The sequence below is a fragment of the Nycticebus coucang genome, chromosome 19 (assembly GCF_027406575.1).
Source record: "Nycticebus coucang isolate mNycCou1 chromosome 19, mNycCou1.pri, whole genome shotgun sequence".
In the NCBI taxonomy this organism is placed as follows: Eukaryota; Metazoa; Chordata; class Mammalia; order Primates; family Lorisidae; genus Nycticebus; species Nycticebus coucang.
In genome coordinates this window covers 2,605,083-2,623,733 of record NC_069798.1, presented here as the reverse complement: position 1 = coordinate 2,623,733, position 18,651 = coordinate 2,605,083, and the positions used below count along the sequence as shown (strand labels likewise).

The 18,651-nt window shown below is 47.2% G+C and overlaps 1 protein-coding gene across 1 annotated transcript in view; it reads left to right on the top strand.

The window, feature by feature from the left end:
- The first annotated feature begins 1,285 nt into the window (after positions 1 to 1,285).
- Positions 1,286 to 18,651, top strand: part of APCDD1 (APC down-regulated 1) — a 32,361-nt gene continuing 14,995 nt past the window's right edge. The window contains exons 1-3 of the mRNA XM_053571819.1: positions 1,286 to 1,485; positions 13,753 to 13,936; positions 16,812 to 17,343. Coding sequence (XP_053427794.1) covers positions 1,428 to 1,485; positions 13,753 to 13,936; positions 16,812 to 17,343 — 774 coding nt within the window. The 5' untranslated portion in view covers positions 1,286 to 1,427. The remainder of the gene's footprint in view (positions 1,486 to 13,752; positions 13,937 to 16,811; positions 17,344 to 18,651) is intronic.

Genomic DNA, 18,651 nt, shown 5'->3' with positions numbered 1-18,651 from the left:
AGGTCCCAAGCAGGGCCTGTGCCGGAGCAGGGACCTCCCAGGAAAATCAGATAGCGCCTGGCGGCTTCCTTCCGGGGCCCCGGAGAATTAAGGACCTGAGTGGAAGCTGTCCCGACTTTGGGTCTTAAAGGCCAGTGTAACGTTGAATGACCCCTGCCCTCCTCCACGAGAACATAACACAAACACCATCAGAGTGATGACGGTTATTAGATTCGCTGTGGGACAGAAGAGGGCTCAAAGAAGGGGCCTGAGTGCACATTCCTAGCGACAGGGAAGTTTCTCTGCGATTTCTCCCATGTTTAAGCAAGTCATTTGCCTCCTCGAAGGGGAAGGAGAAAGTGAAATGGCTCCCACAGCCTACCCCGTGCCCCTCACAGGTTGGGGCCCGCGCCCAGCCCCGGAGGAGCCCAGCACCAGCCCGCGGCGGGGTCTGTGCGGAAGACGCGCGCCGCCCGCACGAGGGAGCCCAGCGCGGCAGCATCCTCATCCCAGGCAGCTTCCCAGAACTTCCTCCGCCGCGCGCGCCAGCACACTCGCCAGCCTTCGCGGGCACACTGGGGCCCACCAACCTTGCAGCCCCTCGCCCCCTTTCTAACACCTTTCACAAGTAGGGACCCCAAGCCCTGCAGGAGAAAGGAAGGGTCCGGGGCTGCCTGGGGCAGAGGCGAGGAGGGCGCACACTCGCTCCTCGCCGGCGGGCGCGGCACCGCGGGTAGAGCCCCTGGATCGGGAGGACGCTGGCTCGGAGCGCGCGGAGGAGGGGGCCGCGCCGAGCCGCAGGGAGGCGAGAGGGGCCCGGGAGGGAGGTGGGGAGCACGGGGGACGGAGTAGGCGGAGCCCGGGAGGCGGGGACCCGAAGGGGGACGAGAAGGCGGGGGAGGGGTCGGGCCGAGGGAGGGAGCAGCAGGGGCGGCGCCGCCCGACGGGCGCTTTCAAGTCTGCGCGCCCCAACCCCCAGCGGCGGCGGCCAGGGGGCGGTGGCGCGGCGTCGCCTCCCGGCCGACCCCTCCCCCGGCTCCTCCTCCGTCCCGGCCCGGCCGCCCCGCCGGCGGCGCTCTGGAAATATGAAGAGACGCTGCAGCTGCGGCGGCGGTGGCGGCCACTGCAGCTCGGAGCGGCGCGCGCGGCGGCCAGAGCGGGACGCGGGGCGGGACGCGGCGAGGCCGGGACGCGGACGGGGACCGGGCGCCCACAGCTGCCCGACGGCGCCCAGGGAGCGCGCGCCCGGCAGCCCCGCGCCGCGCCCGCCGGGCATGGGGCGCGCCGCGGCCGCCTGAAGCTGGGCCTGGCCCGGCCGCACGCGGGCTGTGGCCGAGCACTCACCGGGGCCCGGACGGGGCGGGAGGGCAGGGCGCGGTCGCAGCGCCGCCGAGCTTCCCGGGAGCGATCGGAGACCGGCGAGCGAAGGGCTCCGAGGAGCACTGGAGATGTCCTGTCCGCGCCTCTTCCTGCTCAGATACCTGTTCCCGGCCCTCCTGCTTCATGGTGAGTTCCGGGGGCGGGGATGGGCGGCTCGCTGCGAGCCCCGAGTCCTGGGGGAGCCGCGGAACCTCCCAGGGAGTCGGATTGATCTCGGCCAGGTCTACCCTGTCCCCTCGGCGGGTCCGAGGAGAGCCCCACGCCCGCCTGCGCAGCCCGGGGAGAGCCGGACACTGACCAGCTTCCTGGGCTCGGGGCCCCTTTCCCTCAGCGCTGCCCTTGACTGTGCTTTCTGGAAGGGTGCGAAGCTCTCCCACGCAAGCACCTTTTATCTCTAGAACCCATTGCATTAAACCCGAGGGGGAACTTTTTCACCCACGTTGTTGGATTTTGAAACTCTGTATACAGACTGTCATGAATCGCGTGCTTGGCGGCTCCACCTCCAGAGTGTCAAAGAGTGCAGCAGGGGCCCTCAACGTGGTCCAGGCTTTACAAGACAGAGAAGAGAAACTGTTAAGGGGAGACGCGAGTTTGTTGTGTGCACATACCCGGGCTCCCAGTTAGGAGGGTGGTGTGGGGTTTTCTCCTGGGTGGACTGTTATGTTCTCTGGGTGGGGCTTCAAGAAATAGGGGATTCCTAGGAGCTAAGATGTCATTAAAACCAGTCTGCTAAGGTTCACCAGAACTTGACGCCTTATTTTCCGGGCTTCCTGGGCCCCATTTTCTCAGGAGTTCTAGTGAACCTTTAGCTAGGGAACATTGGCACTTTGAAAGGGTTCCAGGAATTGCCCGGAGAAGAATGAGACAGAATTGCCTTAGGGTGGACAAAGCAGATTTCATGGCAGATCAGGGTTGCTAATCATGATAGGCCATGGCAGAGCACATTATGATGATTCAGGTGTCCTGAGCAAACTGTCCCTACTGGCCAGGCACCTGATGTTCAATAGAGTGACCTCAGGCCGACCTTCTTCAACACCACCACAGCCATCCCAAAGCTGCAGCTGACTCTAGCTTCCAAGTGCATTGTAGCCAGGCCTGAAAATCTGACTGCGGACCCCCCAGAGGATCAAGGGAAGGGAAGAGATTTTAACCCACAAACTTCAGTGAGGCTGTTTTCTTTGTAGTCTTGCCCGAGGTGGGCGCCTCCCATAGCTCCACGGGCCTCCTTGTGAACTTATCTGGTGGGGCCAGAACTGCCCAGTTGCCAAGGTGTGCTCTGAGCCCCAGGGATCCTAGAATTTTAAAAGTCAGGATGGAAGACTTGCAGTTCGAGGGCAAAAGAGAGAAGGTATAATTACAGGGTTGGACTCCCAGGCCCATCTGCTTAGAATTACAGAGCAGTTTTAATCTTTGGCTGAAACATGAAACAAATCAGAGCGAATGAACAGATCAAACAGCAGCTGCCACACACACAAGAAAAAAGAGAGAGATGAAACAGGGAAAATTGTCCCTTTTTAAGAAATTGTAGCATCTGTGAAGAAAAAGGTAATATGGGCAAATGACTTTAAAAAATTACCTGAATGGCATAAACACATTTGTGTGTGTGTAAAATCGTTACCTTTTAAACTATAAAAACTTTCCACAAAGATAAACCTGACGCAACTCAGAACATCTTCTCCCTTACTTGAGAGGCAGGGGTTGTAATTATACCTCCTATCTGCCTGTCCAAGCTGGGATAATAATAATTGGCAGGTAAGAATAGCCCAAGTACATTCTCACTGAGGGTCTAGTGTAGCCATAAGTCTCCCAAATTTGAGCCTGGAGTCTGGGGTAACTCCCTGGGATCTGGGTAAGGGGCTACCCAGAGCTCTGGTCCTGGAAGGGATATGGGGAGCCCAGGAATAACTAGGAAGGTAGTCAGAGCTATAAATGGGAACACAGTGGGTAGAGCCAGATCATGTGTGTGCTGGCATGTGTGTGTACATGCCTGTGTGTATGTGTGCATGTGCGTATATGAAGAGAATGCAAGACTAAAAAGGAGGTTTGCACAGTTTAATTGGATGACATGGATAAAAATATAAAAAGTTAATCTAATTTCAAAATAAATCAGCAAATTATTACCACTAACGTTGCTGAAAAATCTGCTTAGGTAGGGAGTGTTGGACTTTAGTGCAGAAAATAAACAGAGGGAGTAGTTATTTGAGTTATAAATCCTCAATGTTGAAGAAAGGTTTGTCATAATTAAGTAGGTAATGTAAAGCACTAGGAAAGGATTGGATATTTTCTTTCCTCCCCACCCTGCCCGCAGTGACTTTTCCTTGATTAAAGTAGTTTTAACAGCAAAGCAGAATTAATCAAACCTAAAAGAATGGTTTGGTGAGTTGGTCTTCTGTGACAGGGGTTTTCAGGCATTTAACTCTGTATTAACAGAGTTAAATTAAATATATAATCCAGATGGAGCTGGATTATATATTTAATATAAATTTATATATACATATATTTAAATATAAAGTTATAAATTTGAGAGATATTGCCTGAGATCTTCTTAGAATGTATTGATTTTTTTTGTTTTATTTCCTCCTGCGAAGTAGGCATTTTATTTGCTAACCATGTAATATCATTTGTCAATTTACGGTAGCAATTTAGTAGGTAAAACCTTATGTTCTATGGTTATGAACGTTCCCTCAGTAAACTTTAATACGGTTAGTCTCAGATAGCACTTGCAGAGTTTTGTTAGATCAGACAGTCAGGTTAGTAAGATGAAACAGTGCAGCCTGTGTGGGGATGCTGTGGGTACTATTGTGTTTGGCATCCAGTCTCTGTGCAGTTTTTTGGCTACTTCCATTTCAATTCATCGCAAGTTATAAATCACCCCTAAATCCTATCTGAGTAAATTAGGCTGTGGCAAGACTGCTGTTGTTTATTTTTGCTATTTTTTTTAAGACTGTAAATGTAGAGACCCACGTTCAGAATTCGATGGCATAAAAGTACACATGTCCGTTTTACTTCTCTTTCCCCTTCAAATTCTGAAAACAATTGCATTTCTTAATCCAAATAAAGCCTATTGAATGTCACAGAGGTATGCAGCTGGAAGATGTCCATTATCACTGTTTTCTTTGCTTAGATAAAAGCCACGAGTTTCAGATGTCAAATTCTAAAAATCATTCAGCTCCAAAAACACAGATTAGCATGAGGTATCCAGAATAAGTGGGGCTTTAATGCACAGCAAAGTGCTAATTCTCTTTGCTAATGGAAGCGTTTGATTTTAAGTTTTAGAACTGGTGTTGGGGGAGACATTGTATTTCCAAATGCAGTTTACTTTTGCAGAATTCATTGACTTTTCTGAGATGTAAAGTCTCTTTCAGCTCTTCACTTTCATTCGAGCTTATTCTAAGTCTAAGCATCTAAAAACTGTATAGATTATTGAATGAGAGTTTAAGTGGCAAAATGTGAGAAAACATTTAGGGTAAAATAGAAATCTTTGAAATACCATTTTGCCAAAGACAGTTTTTGTAACCAAGAAAACATTGTCTTTCCTGCACTTTTTTTCCTACTTAGTCATAGGAAGAAAATTAAATCTTAAAAAGAAACATGACTCATCTATACACAACAGGGGCAAGGGTCTTGGCTTAGACAGATGTTAAATATTCTCTTGTTAAATAAATTGACTTGCCTCAAACATGTGGCTAAGGAGTTTTATAATAGCCATGTTTATTCTTTTTCCCCCTAAATGAGAAAAGAACTAAATATAGGTGGGTGATATGACTATGTAATTACAAAGTACTATTTAGGGACAGACTGATGACAACTTGATATAATCAATCAAAGTGAAGCATAAAACATTTCAGACTAGAAATAGAAAATGATATGTTAGCAATTGTATTTTGAAGACATGTCGTCAATAGACTCTTCACTCGGAGTTGAAACCATCACAGAGAATACAGCAGGAAAAAAACATCTGCTATTATCCTCCAAGTAGGACTTCTCAAGCCGTGTCGAGTTTGTGTGTCATTATTTAGTTCTCTCCACTTTGGGAGTAAAATTATTATTCTGGAAAGTCGTGTGATGTCTAGGTTAGAGAAAGGATATGGTGTTACCCTAAAATTATTAAGAATATTCTATTCTGTACGCGTTTTCCGGCTTCATTCATTCAGCCAGTCATTTTTTCATTAAGTTCATTTACGGGGGCCTACTATGTGCCAAATGTTAGGGATGGAGCTAAGAGAGAATGGCACACTGAGGTGGATGGTACTGTTTTCCCTGCTGGGAATCCCACGTGGGCGAGCCAGGCGCAAGCGCACACAGACAAACTGCGGCAGCAATCAGCTGTAGACCCCGCAGGCAAACTTGGCCTCCTTTGATTCAGACTCAGTGTCCAGCCAGGGAGCATGGCCTAAGGAGATGACAGAGAAAAGTAACTTGTTTTCAACTAAAGTCAAATGGAGCCAGAAATTTGAAATCTCGACTTCATTATATTTCTCATAAATGGAAAATTCTTTTAGACATGAAGGTTTAAAAAAAATGGTAAAAGCCATTCTCTTAGCTTTTGTTTACTGCAAAAAAAAAAAAAAAAGGAAATAAAAACCAGAACTTGGTAAGCATGGGTACCAAAATGGTAGTAAAATCCAATACTGTCAGTGATACATACATGCTCTATTTTGAAAGATGGCAAGTTCTGTTGGGGTTTATCTACTTCAAAGCACACATTTATAGGAATGACTGCTTATTTAATTGGGCAGGGCAATTTCATGGCTAAGTAATTACCTGCATTTAATCTAATCAGTCCCATTTTATGTATCACACCAGTTCTAACTTGAGAACACTTTTCTCACTCTGATTATCAAAGTGTACAGGGCACATTATATTAAGTACAAAAACATGCAAAATGAACAAGAAAAGAATCATTGAAAACCTTCTACCCAGAGACAGCCATTAGTAATATTTTGTTATACGTAGCCTCTTCCAAATTAAGGATTTTTTCTTATAGAGATCAACCTGCTCAAAGATTAATTTAGCTCAAAGTGTGCTTGAAAATTATTGTTTCCTTCCCAGTGGTTTTACATTTTATTATGTGAATTTTGGAACTTTTGATTTCCCAGCCAGTATGGATAGGCAGGTGAGAAACTGTCATGTTCTCTCTCCAGATGATTCAGATTTTTAAAACAGTATTGAAAACTCAAAGACTTGGACATGGACTATGCTGTCCTGTTTTACTTTTACTTCATGTGTCAACAGTGGCCCGTACCTAAGAGGGAAGGGAACCCACGTCAGGCAACCGTCTGCTGAATGAGTGCGTGCTGACTTTCAGAAGGCCAGCAGGCTTTGCCCTCCGCACTCTCCCACGTGGGTCAGAGGTTCTGTCCGTGGCTTGACTTGCTGAGAACCCCAGTGGGTGACTGTGGCAGAAGTACTCTATATTTTCCCATCAAACTGTGCTGAGGGCGGCATCTGTCCGTGTAATCTGGTAAGGTCAAGAGATGTGAACAGTTAACCTGGACGTGGGGGCCTTTGATTTAGGGTGTGAAGCTCAGTATTAACGGTTGACCCTGTACTTCTTTCATTGAGGGAGCTCTTTCCTTTTTTAAATTTGATATCATTTGGAATTTTCACTCTCTCAACACTCTCTCAACTATTATGATTATGATTGCAGTTAAGATCACTGTACAGTCATGTAGGATTAGTGTTGTGGAATAATTTACTTTATGAGAGTAAATCAATAGGGGCATTGCACACACATATGAATAAGCCCTCCAAAGCCGAGGGCTCCCTTAGTGCTCTGGAAATGGTAATTATAAAATCGTACCCCTAGAGTCCATAAGACTTGATTTGTTTCTAACAGGTGAGCAGTTGTGTTCCAGAGCCTACTTTTTTCTGTGACATCCACTCAAAAGAAACTACCCCTTTGCCATAATAATTGTATCTGGGCCCAGGCCAAAGGATGCGTGATGTATGAGACCTTTTTATAGTGAAGTCATTTTGATAACCTCCTTACTTGGAATGCCTCTGGCAGTGCATAAAGAGCTTCCAATTTCGTTGATGTTGTGGGCTGCCTGCTCACGTGTGCACGGCAGAGTGCCTCTACCTGTCCCGTCTCTGGAATTTGCTCCGACGACATCGTACACATGTGTACATGAAGCGATTGTCATGTGCTATACAAACATCAGCAATCATTATTATCATTTTTAGTTTATACAGGAGAATAATACAGGAGGCACGTAGGAGATAACTTACCCAGAGCCACCCCGAAGATGAAAAACTCATAGTCGTTTTTTTACTTGATAGCTGTTTTTTCTTTTGAGATGCTCTTTGCCCTGGATTCATTTTCAACAAAATCTTAGTGAACGGGAACCCCTCAATGAATAAAAACATCTGGAATCGCTGGTTAATCAAAATGCTGATGTCACTTGTCTCCACTCACACACAGGATGTATGTCTTCTTTTATAAGTAAAGGAAGGGGGAAAAACTTTTCCTGGCCTGCCCAGTTTTGTCACCTGTTCTTTCCCAAACCTCCCTATCTACAGCACCGTTCTACAGGTACTAATGTTCCTAATGATGGCCTTGAACCACTTTATGAGCCTGAATCATCCAAGAAAGATCATAGCGTCGTCTGCATTTGATACATATAGAAGTTTCAACAAGCACATTTTGTGATTAAGTAACACTTGTAATTATACAAATAATCCAACTACGTGGGAGATTATAAAGATTATCATTACATATAAGTGCATTGATGACTGTAAATAATAGGTTACACTCACGGGGATTATTATTGTTAGCTGTCATCCTTGAGTTTTGCAGGATTTATGCAATTTAAGACAAAGTAGGATATGCAAATATTTCATAAACGTTCCTTTTCAGATATAGTGCTGAATAAGGACAGTTGGCTTTTTTGCTTCCTTCCCTCCCTCCTCTTCCTCTTTCCTCTCTTTCTTTCTTTATTAAAATATAACTTCTTGGTCTTCCCCTCTCCAAGGTGCAAAAGATGTTCAGTCACCTTCTCTAAGACTACAGAAGACATTTACTGCGATCTGTTGAAAGCAGTTCCCTTCTCTTCTCTTTCTCCTTTATTCAGTCAAAAAATAATCTGACTGAACCCTTGCAGTAACCTCATAATTGATCATCCTCCTTCCAGTTTATCTCCCATATCCCTCCAAAAAAGGGAAAAGCAATCTTTCTGAAATGGAATTCTTGTCACGCCGTTAACACTGCACAGAAAGTTTCTGTGGCGTCTCTGCACCTTTCCCAGGCGGTCCCCACTGAACAGGACACCTGTGTGGGGTGCTCCTGATCTTGGCCCCTCCCTCTGAGCGCATGCTGGGCCACCCTGTGTCCTCTCCCACTGTGTCCGGTTCCTCCTAGACACACCTCTCACTCTTGCCTCTGGTGTTTGTGCTGCATGCTCTGCCTGCACTACTTCTGTTCCATCTCAAGACATAGACGCCTTTCTGCGCACTTCCCTGGGAGGAGAGCAGGCCCTTCCCCTTGGGTGAAGTCCCTCTATAAGCCCATGTGGCTCTCACCCCACTGAGAGTCCTGGAGGCACAGCGTGTCGTGTGCCTAAAGCAGCGCCTTCCTCTTCTAAGCATGCTGATAGTTTGAGTGAATGACGTGCTAGCCAGGTCCCAAACTTGGAGCTTGCATACTCCAGGTAATGCAGTGAACATGGGGATCCCGACACCAGAGGTGATCCTTGAAGTGTAAGGAATAATTTTTATGCTTGGCCTCTCCTGCAGCAAACGACTTTTTATTCCCAGCCGTTGAACAGAAGTAGGCCTCTCAAGAAGGCCATCCACATTCACCACATCAAGACGAGCCAAGTGAGAGCCAAGTAAACATTGGCGGCTCCTCGCCATGGCTGACCGAAGGCCTGTGAGATGGTTTCTCCTGCCTTACAGCTATTCCTTTTTACTTAACTAATTTAATTTTGCGCCCTAGGAGTGATCAACATGATGTGTACTTTGAAGGGAAAAGATTAAAAGGGAATAAATGTCAACCCCATTTTTTTCCATCCTTAAAATACACAGTAATACCACTCTAGAGTGGGCCCTAAACCACCCTGTCCTCAGACAGCTGTAGCATTCTGCGTCGGTGACCACGTGGTGCCCTTGCTGCACCGGCATTAGCCTTGCCAGGTTGCTGAGCTTTGCCTGCTGTCACATCAGAGCAATAGCAAAGCGGAAATTTGTCTCTAGAAAGCCTAACCAATTTAATGTTAATTTTTTCCTGCTTTCCAAAGACTTGCAAATCTGTGATTCTTGGATTTTATTTCTTCCCCTACTGATGACAAGGTATAACTGCAGACACCTGGCCTGTGCGACTGTGGTCTTGTGAGTGACCCACACGGAGGCTGGCCACCCCCCTTCTGCCTCTGGACCTCCAGCTTCCTTCCCAGGACTCTGTTCCTCATCTGTGTGTCTATTCTCTGATATCCAGGCAGATAAGACCTGAGAGCCTCAAGCTCAAGAAATCTTTGTCTTTATGCTTCTGGCTCCTGAAATGTACAGAGTAATAGTTAATAGGTCTTTGTTAAACTGAGTGAAACCTGACCACCATAGAGCCTGGTGCTTGGGCACCTCTCTCCTTTCCATCGAGGATCCTCATTCAGTTTTGTGGGAGCCCTCGTGTCCTCCCCGGAGCTCGTAGTGAGCCTGCTCTGGATGACGTTTTCCGTTACTTTAACTGTTCTGTTAGTTAGAAGGGACGGTTCCAGGGTGCTGTAAAAGCCTTATTCAAATATGACAACAAACCTTGTGTGAAAAGGCCCCTGGCTGAACTGAGACCGACCTGTAGGTCGTTCATCGTAGTTGAGGCTAATAGTGTGTTTCATCGATTGCAGGTTACCCACTGTTTCTGAGATCTTTTCCGTGGTGTACCCTGCTTGGTTCCCGGGGGTTCTGGTTCCTAGTGACCTGCAGGCAGGAGTCGTGAAAGGAAACACAGCCTTTGCCGGTGTGACCCTGGACACAGATGCTCCTGTTTTCACGTCATTTCCTTTATATGCATCCTTGGTACTTGTATCTTGAGTTTAGTTGCAAATAATCTGGTTTTGAAAGTCAAGAGAGTAAAACTTTGGAGTCAGCATGCTTGGTTTCTTCCCCCTAACTCAGTGCTGAGCTATTCTCAGCACTGAAAAGGAAAGTCACTGTGAAAATTAGACAGATCCTGTAGCAGAGCAGTGAAGTGTTAACTTGACGTTCATGAAGCAAAGGTTTGTCATTGGAAGAACAACTTCAATGCCGTATTTTCTCACACGGCACCACTCAGTTACTTGGAAAGGAAGAGAACTGCAGGAAGATGAGGCTGTGTTTGTGCTTTGTTCCTGAGCTGTGTGCAGAGCAACAGATGACTTGCCCCACATGGTGCAGCACCGTGGAAGGCAAGAGAAATGACCAGCTGTTCTTGAATAGAATTAAAAAAAAAAAAATCAAAGCCATCTAAGGCTGATGTGAACAATTCCCAGATATCTCAGGACTGTTGCTAAGGCATTTCATCACCATTTAAATGCAACTGTCTTGTCACTGATGATGAAATCATGTCACATCTAAGGAATCGTTGATGTCAAATTTGATGAAATCCTTCCGGTGACAGATGCAGTTTCAAACCCAAACAAGCCAGCTCTTGGGGTTTCACCCACATCCACTACACTCCTGGCTTTGGTTATCTTTATGGGAAAACATTAGCAGATATAAAAGGTTTACAAATCAAGGCTCGGCACCCATAGCTCAGTGGTTAGGTCACTGGGCGCATGCACCAGGGCTGGTGGGTTCAATCCCGGCCCAGTCTTACAATGACAACAATAACAAACAAACAAACAAAATAGCTGGGCTCTGTGGCAGGCACCTGTAGTCCCAGCTACTTGGGAGGCTGAGGCAAGAGAATCGCTTAAGCCCAAGAGTTTGAGGTTGCTGTGAGCTGTGACACTGTAGCACTCGACGGAGGGCACATAGTGAGACTCTGTCTCAAAAAAAAAGGCTTACAAATCAAGTTTTAGAACACAGCTTGGTGGATGGTGGGACGATGGCTTCCTTACTACATGCTTACGGCCATATTTAAAGCAGAATCTCCTCCCAACTTTGAATACCTGTAGCTTTAATTAAAGTCTATTTTAAGTTAGCCATAATTGGTCACCCTATTGACCCACCAGACAGTAGCAGGTTACCCTGTGTTTCATTCCTTGATTGCTTATCAGGGTCGTTAAGGAAATGCTTACAGTAATCAAGATAATTACAACTATTGGGGTTGGCGGAGGTGCAGTGAAGAGCTCCCCTCTTCCCTCCTCTAACTGAGAACCACCTGAGACACCACCACCCGTGTCAGGCAAATGGGGATTAAAACATTAGAACAGTGATTCTTGACCAGAAGACACAGTGTGTCCATGATAGACTTGCTTCGAGGTCACCCTGAATGTGTTGGACTTTCCACCTGGCCCTGAGCCACAATGGAAGAGCTGAGGGGCTGGGCCCTGACTGCATGAGGGGGGCGGAGTAGAATGCATGTATTTTGTAAATAGGCTGATTTTGGAAGGAGAAAGAGAAAAATGAGAGTTAAGCATTCTCACTACTGCCTTCATAACTCACACTGCTACACTGGTATGTTGGGGGTGGGGAGGTTGGGGGTGGGGAGGATTTCCCAGGGGGCCACTCCAGAGGAGATCCCTTCTCATGAAAATTGAGGCCGCAGGAAGAGGGCATTAATAATGACACCTCCAGGCAGATTTTTCATGTTTAGAGTTTCCCTCATCCTAGCCTGGGCCAGAATCAGTGGACATGGCTAATGGTGAGGTTGCATTTAATGCACACATGCATCAGTCCTCTGGGTCTAGAATCTCTTTCCATAGTTTGCAGTTGGTGGAATAACATCCGTATCTCCGCCTCGTTGACCTTCATTGCACGTATAATCTGCAGAAACAACCAGAAGGTGTTGTTCTATCCTGAAGCCAGCATTTTATTGTAAAATGCTGAAGAGCTCAGACATGAAAACTTCTGTGTTCTCAATGCCACGACTTTTCATGAAAAATTAGTTCAATTCTCTGAATATTTTGGCCGCATGATGACAAATATCTAGATATTTTAAAGATACTCGAATGTCATCCACCTACAAGTCTGAGTTCATCCAGGTAGATTGCTGTCACGTTGTGATAAGTTTGTATATTCTGGATCTAACTTTTCATTTTCAAATGATCTCATAAAGGGTGTCTTCTGTGTGAAGTTATTTGTGGGGGGGGGTCATTACAAAATGTGTAATTGATTCCCTTTTCATAAATAATATTCTAACAGGTGCATTTTTTTAAAATTTCGTGCATTTGTCTAACTCGTGTCCTTTTTGTTAATAATGGTGCTGATTGAAGGTGTGGATGGTCCATCATACAAGCCTGTGGATTTGTTTATCATTTCAGGAGTGAATCTCAAAGGAGATAGTCGGCTTTCAGAGGAAACTCCATTTGTTTTTATTGCTTTATTCTGAACCTTAGGCTGGTAGATTTTGGCCATCCTAAGCTACTCGAACTGAAGATAAACTTAGTGCTAGTATTCTTTTACCCCTGGGAAATAAAAATATGCAATCCTCTTACAACTATTCTTAATTACAACTTCATATTGTATATTTCGCATGTGTCTGGCTTTGTAGGGATGAGCAGCTGGACTTGGGAGATAATTGGCAGGGAGGGCCAAGTGTTCCCCACTGTAGGAGGGAAATATCGGAGGGTATATGGTGCACAGCCTGGTGAGCAGCCCTGTCGAGCCCGTTTGGAGACTAAGAGAACTAGAAGACGCCTGACTTGGTGTGAGCAGATGGGAGTCAATCCAGGGAGAAAATCCTAGCTGGGAGTCTTCTGAGCTGTTCCCTGGGCCTTTTTCTTTCAACTGCTGTCCAGGCTATATTTTCCCCAAGGCTGGTCTCCTTGATCTTTGCTTTCCTCACCTAAATGTGTCCTTGTGCGTGTACACCCTCATGGTGTCCACTTTCTCAACGCTCCCTTCTCCTCCCTTCAACTCCACCTCCTCCTCCTCCTCTTTTTTGACTCCGGAACATGTCTGTGTCCATTTCTTTCTCCTACAGTGTCTGTTCTGTTCACCTGTCTACGCCACACAAGCACTCTTTTGGATGCATAATCTTCGCTGTTCCATTTGAGCCAGGAACTAGCCACGTGACCTAAAGCAAGCTATGTTCCTTATTTCAAAGACTTTCGTTTTCTCACCAGGGAAATGGTCTCCAAAGACAGTTCCTACTTTGAAGTGTGTACCCTGTAAGAGCATGCACACTGCTAAGACCTGGGACAGTAAGTGAGCGCCTCCCACCTGCAGCCACGCCCTGCTGCAGAGGCCATGGTGTGGCTTGATCCACATCTGCTGCTGGTTCTTCTTTGGGGCTAACTTCTTGCTTTTCTTTTTTAGGGCTGGGAGAGGGTTCTGCCCTCCTTCATCCAGACAGCCGATCGCATCCTAGATCCTTAGAGAAAAGTGCCTGGAGGGCTTTCAAGGAGTCGCAGTGCTATCACATGCTCAGACATCTCCACAATGGTGCACGGATCACTGTGCAGATGCCGCCTACAATCGAGGGCCACTGGGTCTCCACTGGGTAAGAGCAGCAAGGCAGGTGGGATCCCAGAGGGGCCAGAGAGCGCACTTGCATGGAAGACCCTTCCTTTGGGTTCCAGATGCATAGAGACTTCATATCATCTACAGCGATTTAGGTGTCGGCTGACTAAGAACCAAACCACTCTTTGAAATTATGGTTAATTAAGAAACAGAGCTGAGTATTGTAGAAATCTGAGGCTGGGGCAGAGATGATATTGTACCTCTGCTCACCACACGGCAGGAGTGAATAGATCCTTGTTTACTGAGCTCTGTGGGACCACTTGTGTATAAAAAGAAACCATTAGCAAGTGAAATTAAGAGTCTGTGTTTCACCAATGCTGAAACATGACTTGCAAGCTTCTTATGGGCTAAATATTCTAGCCATATTCTGGTAATTTAATATATGGCTTCAGGGTTCTAAGAGTAAGTTAAAAGCTACCTCTACTAGCCAGGGAGTAGTTCTTGGATTCTTTTCCATGCTGTGAAGCTGAGATTTATCCTAGTTTGAGCTCGGGCTTATCTTCCATTAGAGCTTTTAAAAATAGTCTAGAGGCAGATCTGTTGATTTTTTTTTTTTTTCTTATCCATTAAATTGTTGAGAATTCACAAGACTAACTCTGGGATCTGATCACTTCTCCCTGTCCACTATTCCTGGGATATGGATAGCAGCCTCCAGGTACCTTGGGGAGGGATCAAATGAGTATGAAGAAGAGAAAGAAGTGATTTTATAATGCAATGAAAAACTGTCACACTTTATGGGGGCAAGACATGATTGCAAGAGGGACTTTACCTAACAATTGCAATCAGTGTAACCTGGCTTATTGTACCCTCAATGAATCCCCAACAATAAAAAAAAAAAAAGAAAAACTGGAAATTTTTCTAAAAAATGGGGTCTCTCAAAATAACTGCATGATAATTTGTATAAACAATCTTAATGTTATGTGCTGTAAAGTTATTTTTATCATTTTATTCAACAAATATTCATTGAGTGCCTACTTTGTCCCAAGATTGTTCTAAAGATTGTGTGTGTGTGTGTGTGTGTGTGTGTGTGTGTGTGTGTGTGAATAGATAGCAGTTAACAAAATAGGAATGGTCCGTAGCTTCAGAGATCTTAGAAGTAAATACACATAGTGCTATGAAAGGGTGGGTGGGGCGACAGATGCTAAAGGAGAATGTCAGGAGGCCCTATTTTAGGATCAGGGTGGGGTCCAGAAAGTCTACTAAAGAAGTGGACCCTTGAGCTGAGACATTACTAGCTGTGCAGAGGCTGTAGGAAGAGCTCTGTGTCTACAGAACCAGCAGATGCCAAGAGGCTGGCTGGATTGGAGGGTGGGCATTGGAAGCCCTATGGCCGGGGTCCAGTAAAGCAGTGGGGAGCAGCCAGAGGAGCTGCAGGGAAGGGCCACAGCCCTGAGGGCAGCTTGCAGACCGGTCCTGCTTCAAGTCGTAGAAGGCATTTCAGCAGGGGCCACACTTAAAACCTGGTCCGGTTTTATGAAGGGGCACTCGTGCTGCTCTATAGCAAAGGAATGGGAGAAAAAGTGATTTGGGGATGGGAGGCCCAAGAAACAGATTGTCGATGTTTAGATAAAAAATTAAAAATATGGGATCTTCTTTTGTAAACCTCAGCTGACATGAATCACTGCTTATGCTAAACTTCTCTTGCCTTGGGGGAGAAATCTGAGGTGTTTTCTCTTTTTTTTTTTTTTTTAACAGAGTCTCACTCTGTCACCCTGGGTGGAGTGCTGTGGTGTCATAGCTCACAGCAACCTCAAACTCCTGAGCTCAAGTGATCTTCTTGCCTCAGCCTCATGAACAGCTGGGACTACAGGTGCCACCACAATGCTGAGCTAGTTTTTCTATTTATTTTTTTAGTAGAGATGGGTGTCTTATTCTTACTCAGGCTGGTGTCAGACTCCTTAGCTCAAGCAATCCTCCTGCCTCAGCCTCCCAAAGTGCTAGGATTACAGGCGTGAGCCACTGCACTCAGCCTTCCTCTCCTTTTTCTATAATTACGGGTGCTCCAAGTACTTATATCCATAGGATGTTATTGGCCTTTCTTCTTTCCCACCCTTTTCCTTTTCATGAAGTAGCAACGAAAATAATGTTATGGTTGGGGGTCACCATAACATGAGGAACTGTATTAAAGGTTCGCGGCATCAGGAAGGTTGAGAACCACTGATCTAGAACAACACTGCCAACCAGCACAAACAAAAGGAACCCTTATTTCCGTTATTGGACTAGCTTTGCTTTCACTTAATTACCTTTTTTTTTTTTTCTGCTAGAGGGAAAATTAATTCTGAATGGATAAGAGGGCAGGTTCCATTTGCCCCAGGGAAATGGGGCAATCCAGGGTGACGTACGACATACGTGTGTGGCTGCCTCTTCTAGACAAGGTCCACAAACTGGTTTAGGGTCCTGCTCCTCCTGAGCTTTCTGTAAGGGAACTTCTTATATAGGCCAGCACTGCACTCTTCTTCCTCGCCTAGGGAGAAAGAAATGTCTGTGTAAGTTAGGCCCACAGGTGGCGTTGAGGGCAGCCGGTGTCTCCTCTCCCGGCCTGTTTGTGAAATGAATGGAAGACTTTCTGGTGTGAGCGATGCGCAGAAGTGGAGCTGGACTGCTTGGACTCCTGCACTGGGTCTGATTCTTGCTGGTTATGTATTCTTTAATCTTGTGCCTCTGTTTCCCCACCTGTAATGTGGGGGTGATACTAATACCTAACTCCCAAGTTGTGGATTCCATGTCTTGGTGTCTGTAAGAGCCAAAACAGTGCCTGGCCCATAGTCAGATTACTCTATAGTTTCGTAACACTATAATAAATCTCTTCCTCATATGTTTGGCTTAAAAAAGTCTTTCCTTCCCTTTGTCTTCAGCTGTGAAGTAAGGTCAGGCCCAGAGTTCATCACAAGATCTTACAGATTCTACCACAATAACACATTCAAGGCCTACCAGTTTTACTATGGCAGCAACCGGTGCACAGACCCCACCTACACGCTCATCATCCGGGGCAAGATCCGCCTCCGCCAGGCCTCCTGGATCATCCGAGGGGGCACTGAAGCTGACTACCAGCTGCACAATGTCCAGGTCATCGGCCACACAGAGGCAGCAGCCGAGAAGCTCAGCCATCTGGTGAACCGCACCTGCCCGGGCTTCCTGGGAGCCGGGGGCCCCTGGGTGCAGGATGTGGCCTATGACCTGTGGCGGGAGGAGAACGGCTGTGAGTGCACCACAGCCGTGAGCTTTGCCATGCACGAGCTGCAGCTCATCCGGGTGGAGAAGCAGCACCCACAGCACAGCCCAGACCACCTGGTGGAGGAGCTCTTCCTCGGCGACATCCACACCGATGCCTCCCAGAGGACGTTCTACCGGCCGTCCAGCTACCAGCCCCCGCTGCAGAATGCCAAGGTACCTGTTCTGCTGACTGCCCTCAGAGCCCTGCCTTCTCCTTTTTGGTAAAATGGGTGGCTCTTCATAAAAGTGTGTCACAGGGGGCCATGCGGACCTGTGAAAGGAAGCATTCTGTGTCCCTGATGGCCAGGCGGAGATAGGGCTGCTGCAGGGTGGGAGGAGATGTGGAAGGCTTGGTGGCGGACACGTACATAGCCGCAAGAGAGCTGGGTCTGCCACCCACCAGCTTTGTGACATGCGCCTCCTGTTTTCCTATACCTGAGGCCCCTTCTGGCCTTCACATCCTAGAATGTCCTCTGTGATTCTAAGAGGAAAACATGAAGGAAATGTGGAGACATCATAGCCGCACTCAGAAAAGAGAAGGAACAATTGCAGGGACCCCAGCTCTGGAGGAGGTGTGGCGGGACAGAGAGGAGAAGGGGTTTGCAGGGGTGTTAGATGCCACGGAGACCGTCCACCTGGGCCGCCACGTTCCGTCTTCCCAGCGCCCTGTGGAGGGAGGAAGAGGCGGTTTGGGCCGTCTTAGGCCAGGGAGGCAGATGCGGTTTGAGCTGTCTTAGGCAAGGGAGGCAGCTGGGTCTGAGGGGTCACCTCTTCTACCCAGATCACACACTGAGTGAGTTTCAGCGCCTGCCCACGAGCCAGAAGCTTTCTGCTCCAGACCCACATTCTTTCCACTTTACTGAGAGAGATGTAAAGTCACTGTGATCGGGGACTGAGGAGGGCAGTAAACTTTTAAACCTTATAATTTTTCTTCTTGAGTAATATCCCAGTAATTATATGTGGAATTTGCAAGGCATTTCCTTCCCCCGAGTTCAGAGTATGTGTCCACATGTAACACAGTCACCACGTCTTCTCCACCACAGAGGCCTGTGAAGCTGGGCAGGCAGTGGGGACAGTGAGAGCTTCTGGTCCTTCCGGGGCACAAGGCAGGCAGCCCTGTCTGCGGTGGGTGGTCAGGCAGGGAGGCCTCCCAGCTGTGCTGATGGCTGCATGGAACTCTGGAGCAGAGGCCCTCTGTCTGCAGAGTCCCATTTGACTTTGTCGGGTTGCTTCTCTGTTCCTTTCCTCTGAGATATCACAGGGTCCCTCCTGTGCCCAAGGCTGCTCACTGTCCATTGTCACCCTTCTTAGTGGGTGCTGTTCTGAGCGTCTATGTGGTGAAAGTAGCCCCTGCCAGAACTGTCTGCTGAGGGAGCCCACCTGGCGGGGGCTGTTCCTCTGGCTGCACCTCGTCAGGGGTGTGTCTCGGGTGTGAGCGGCAGCCGTGGGCACCGGGGTCCTTGGTCCTGCACTCCCTGCTCT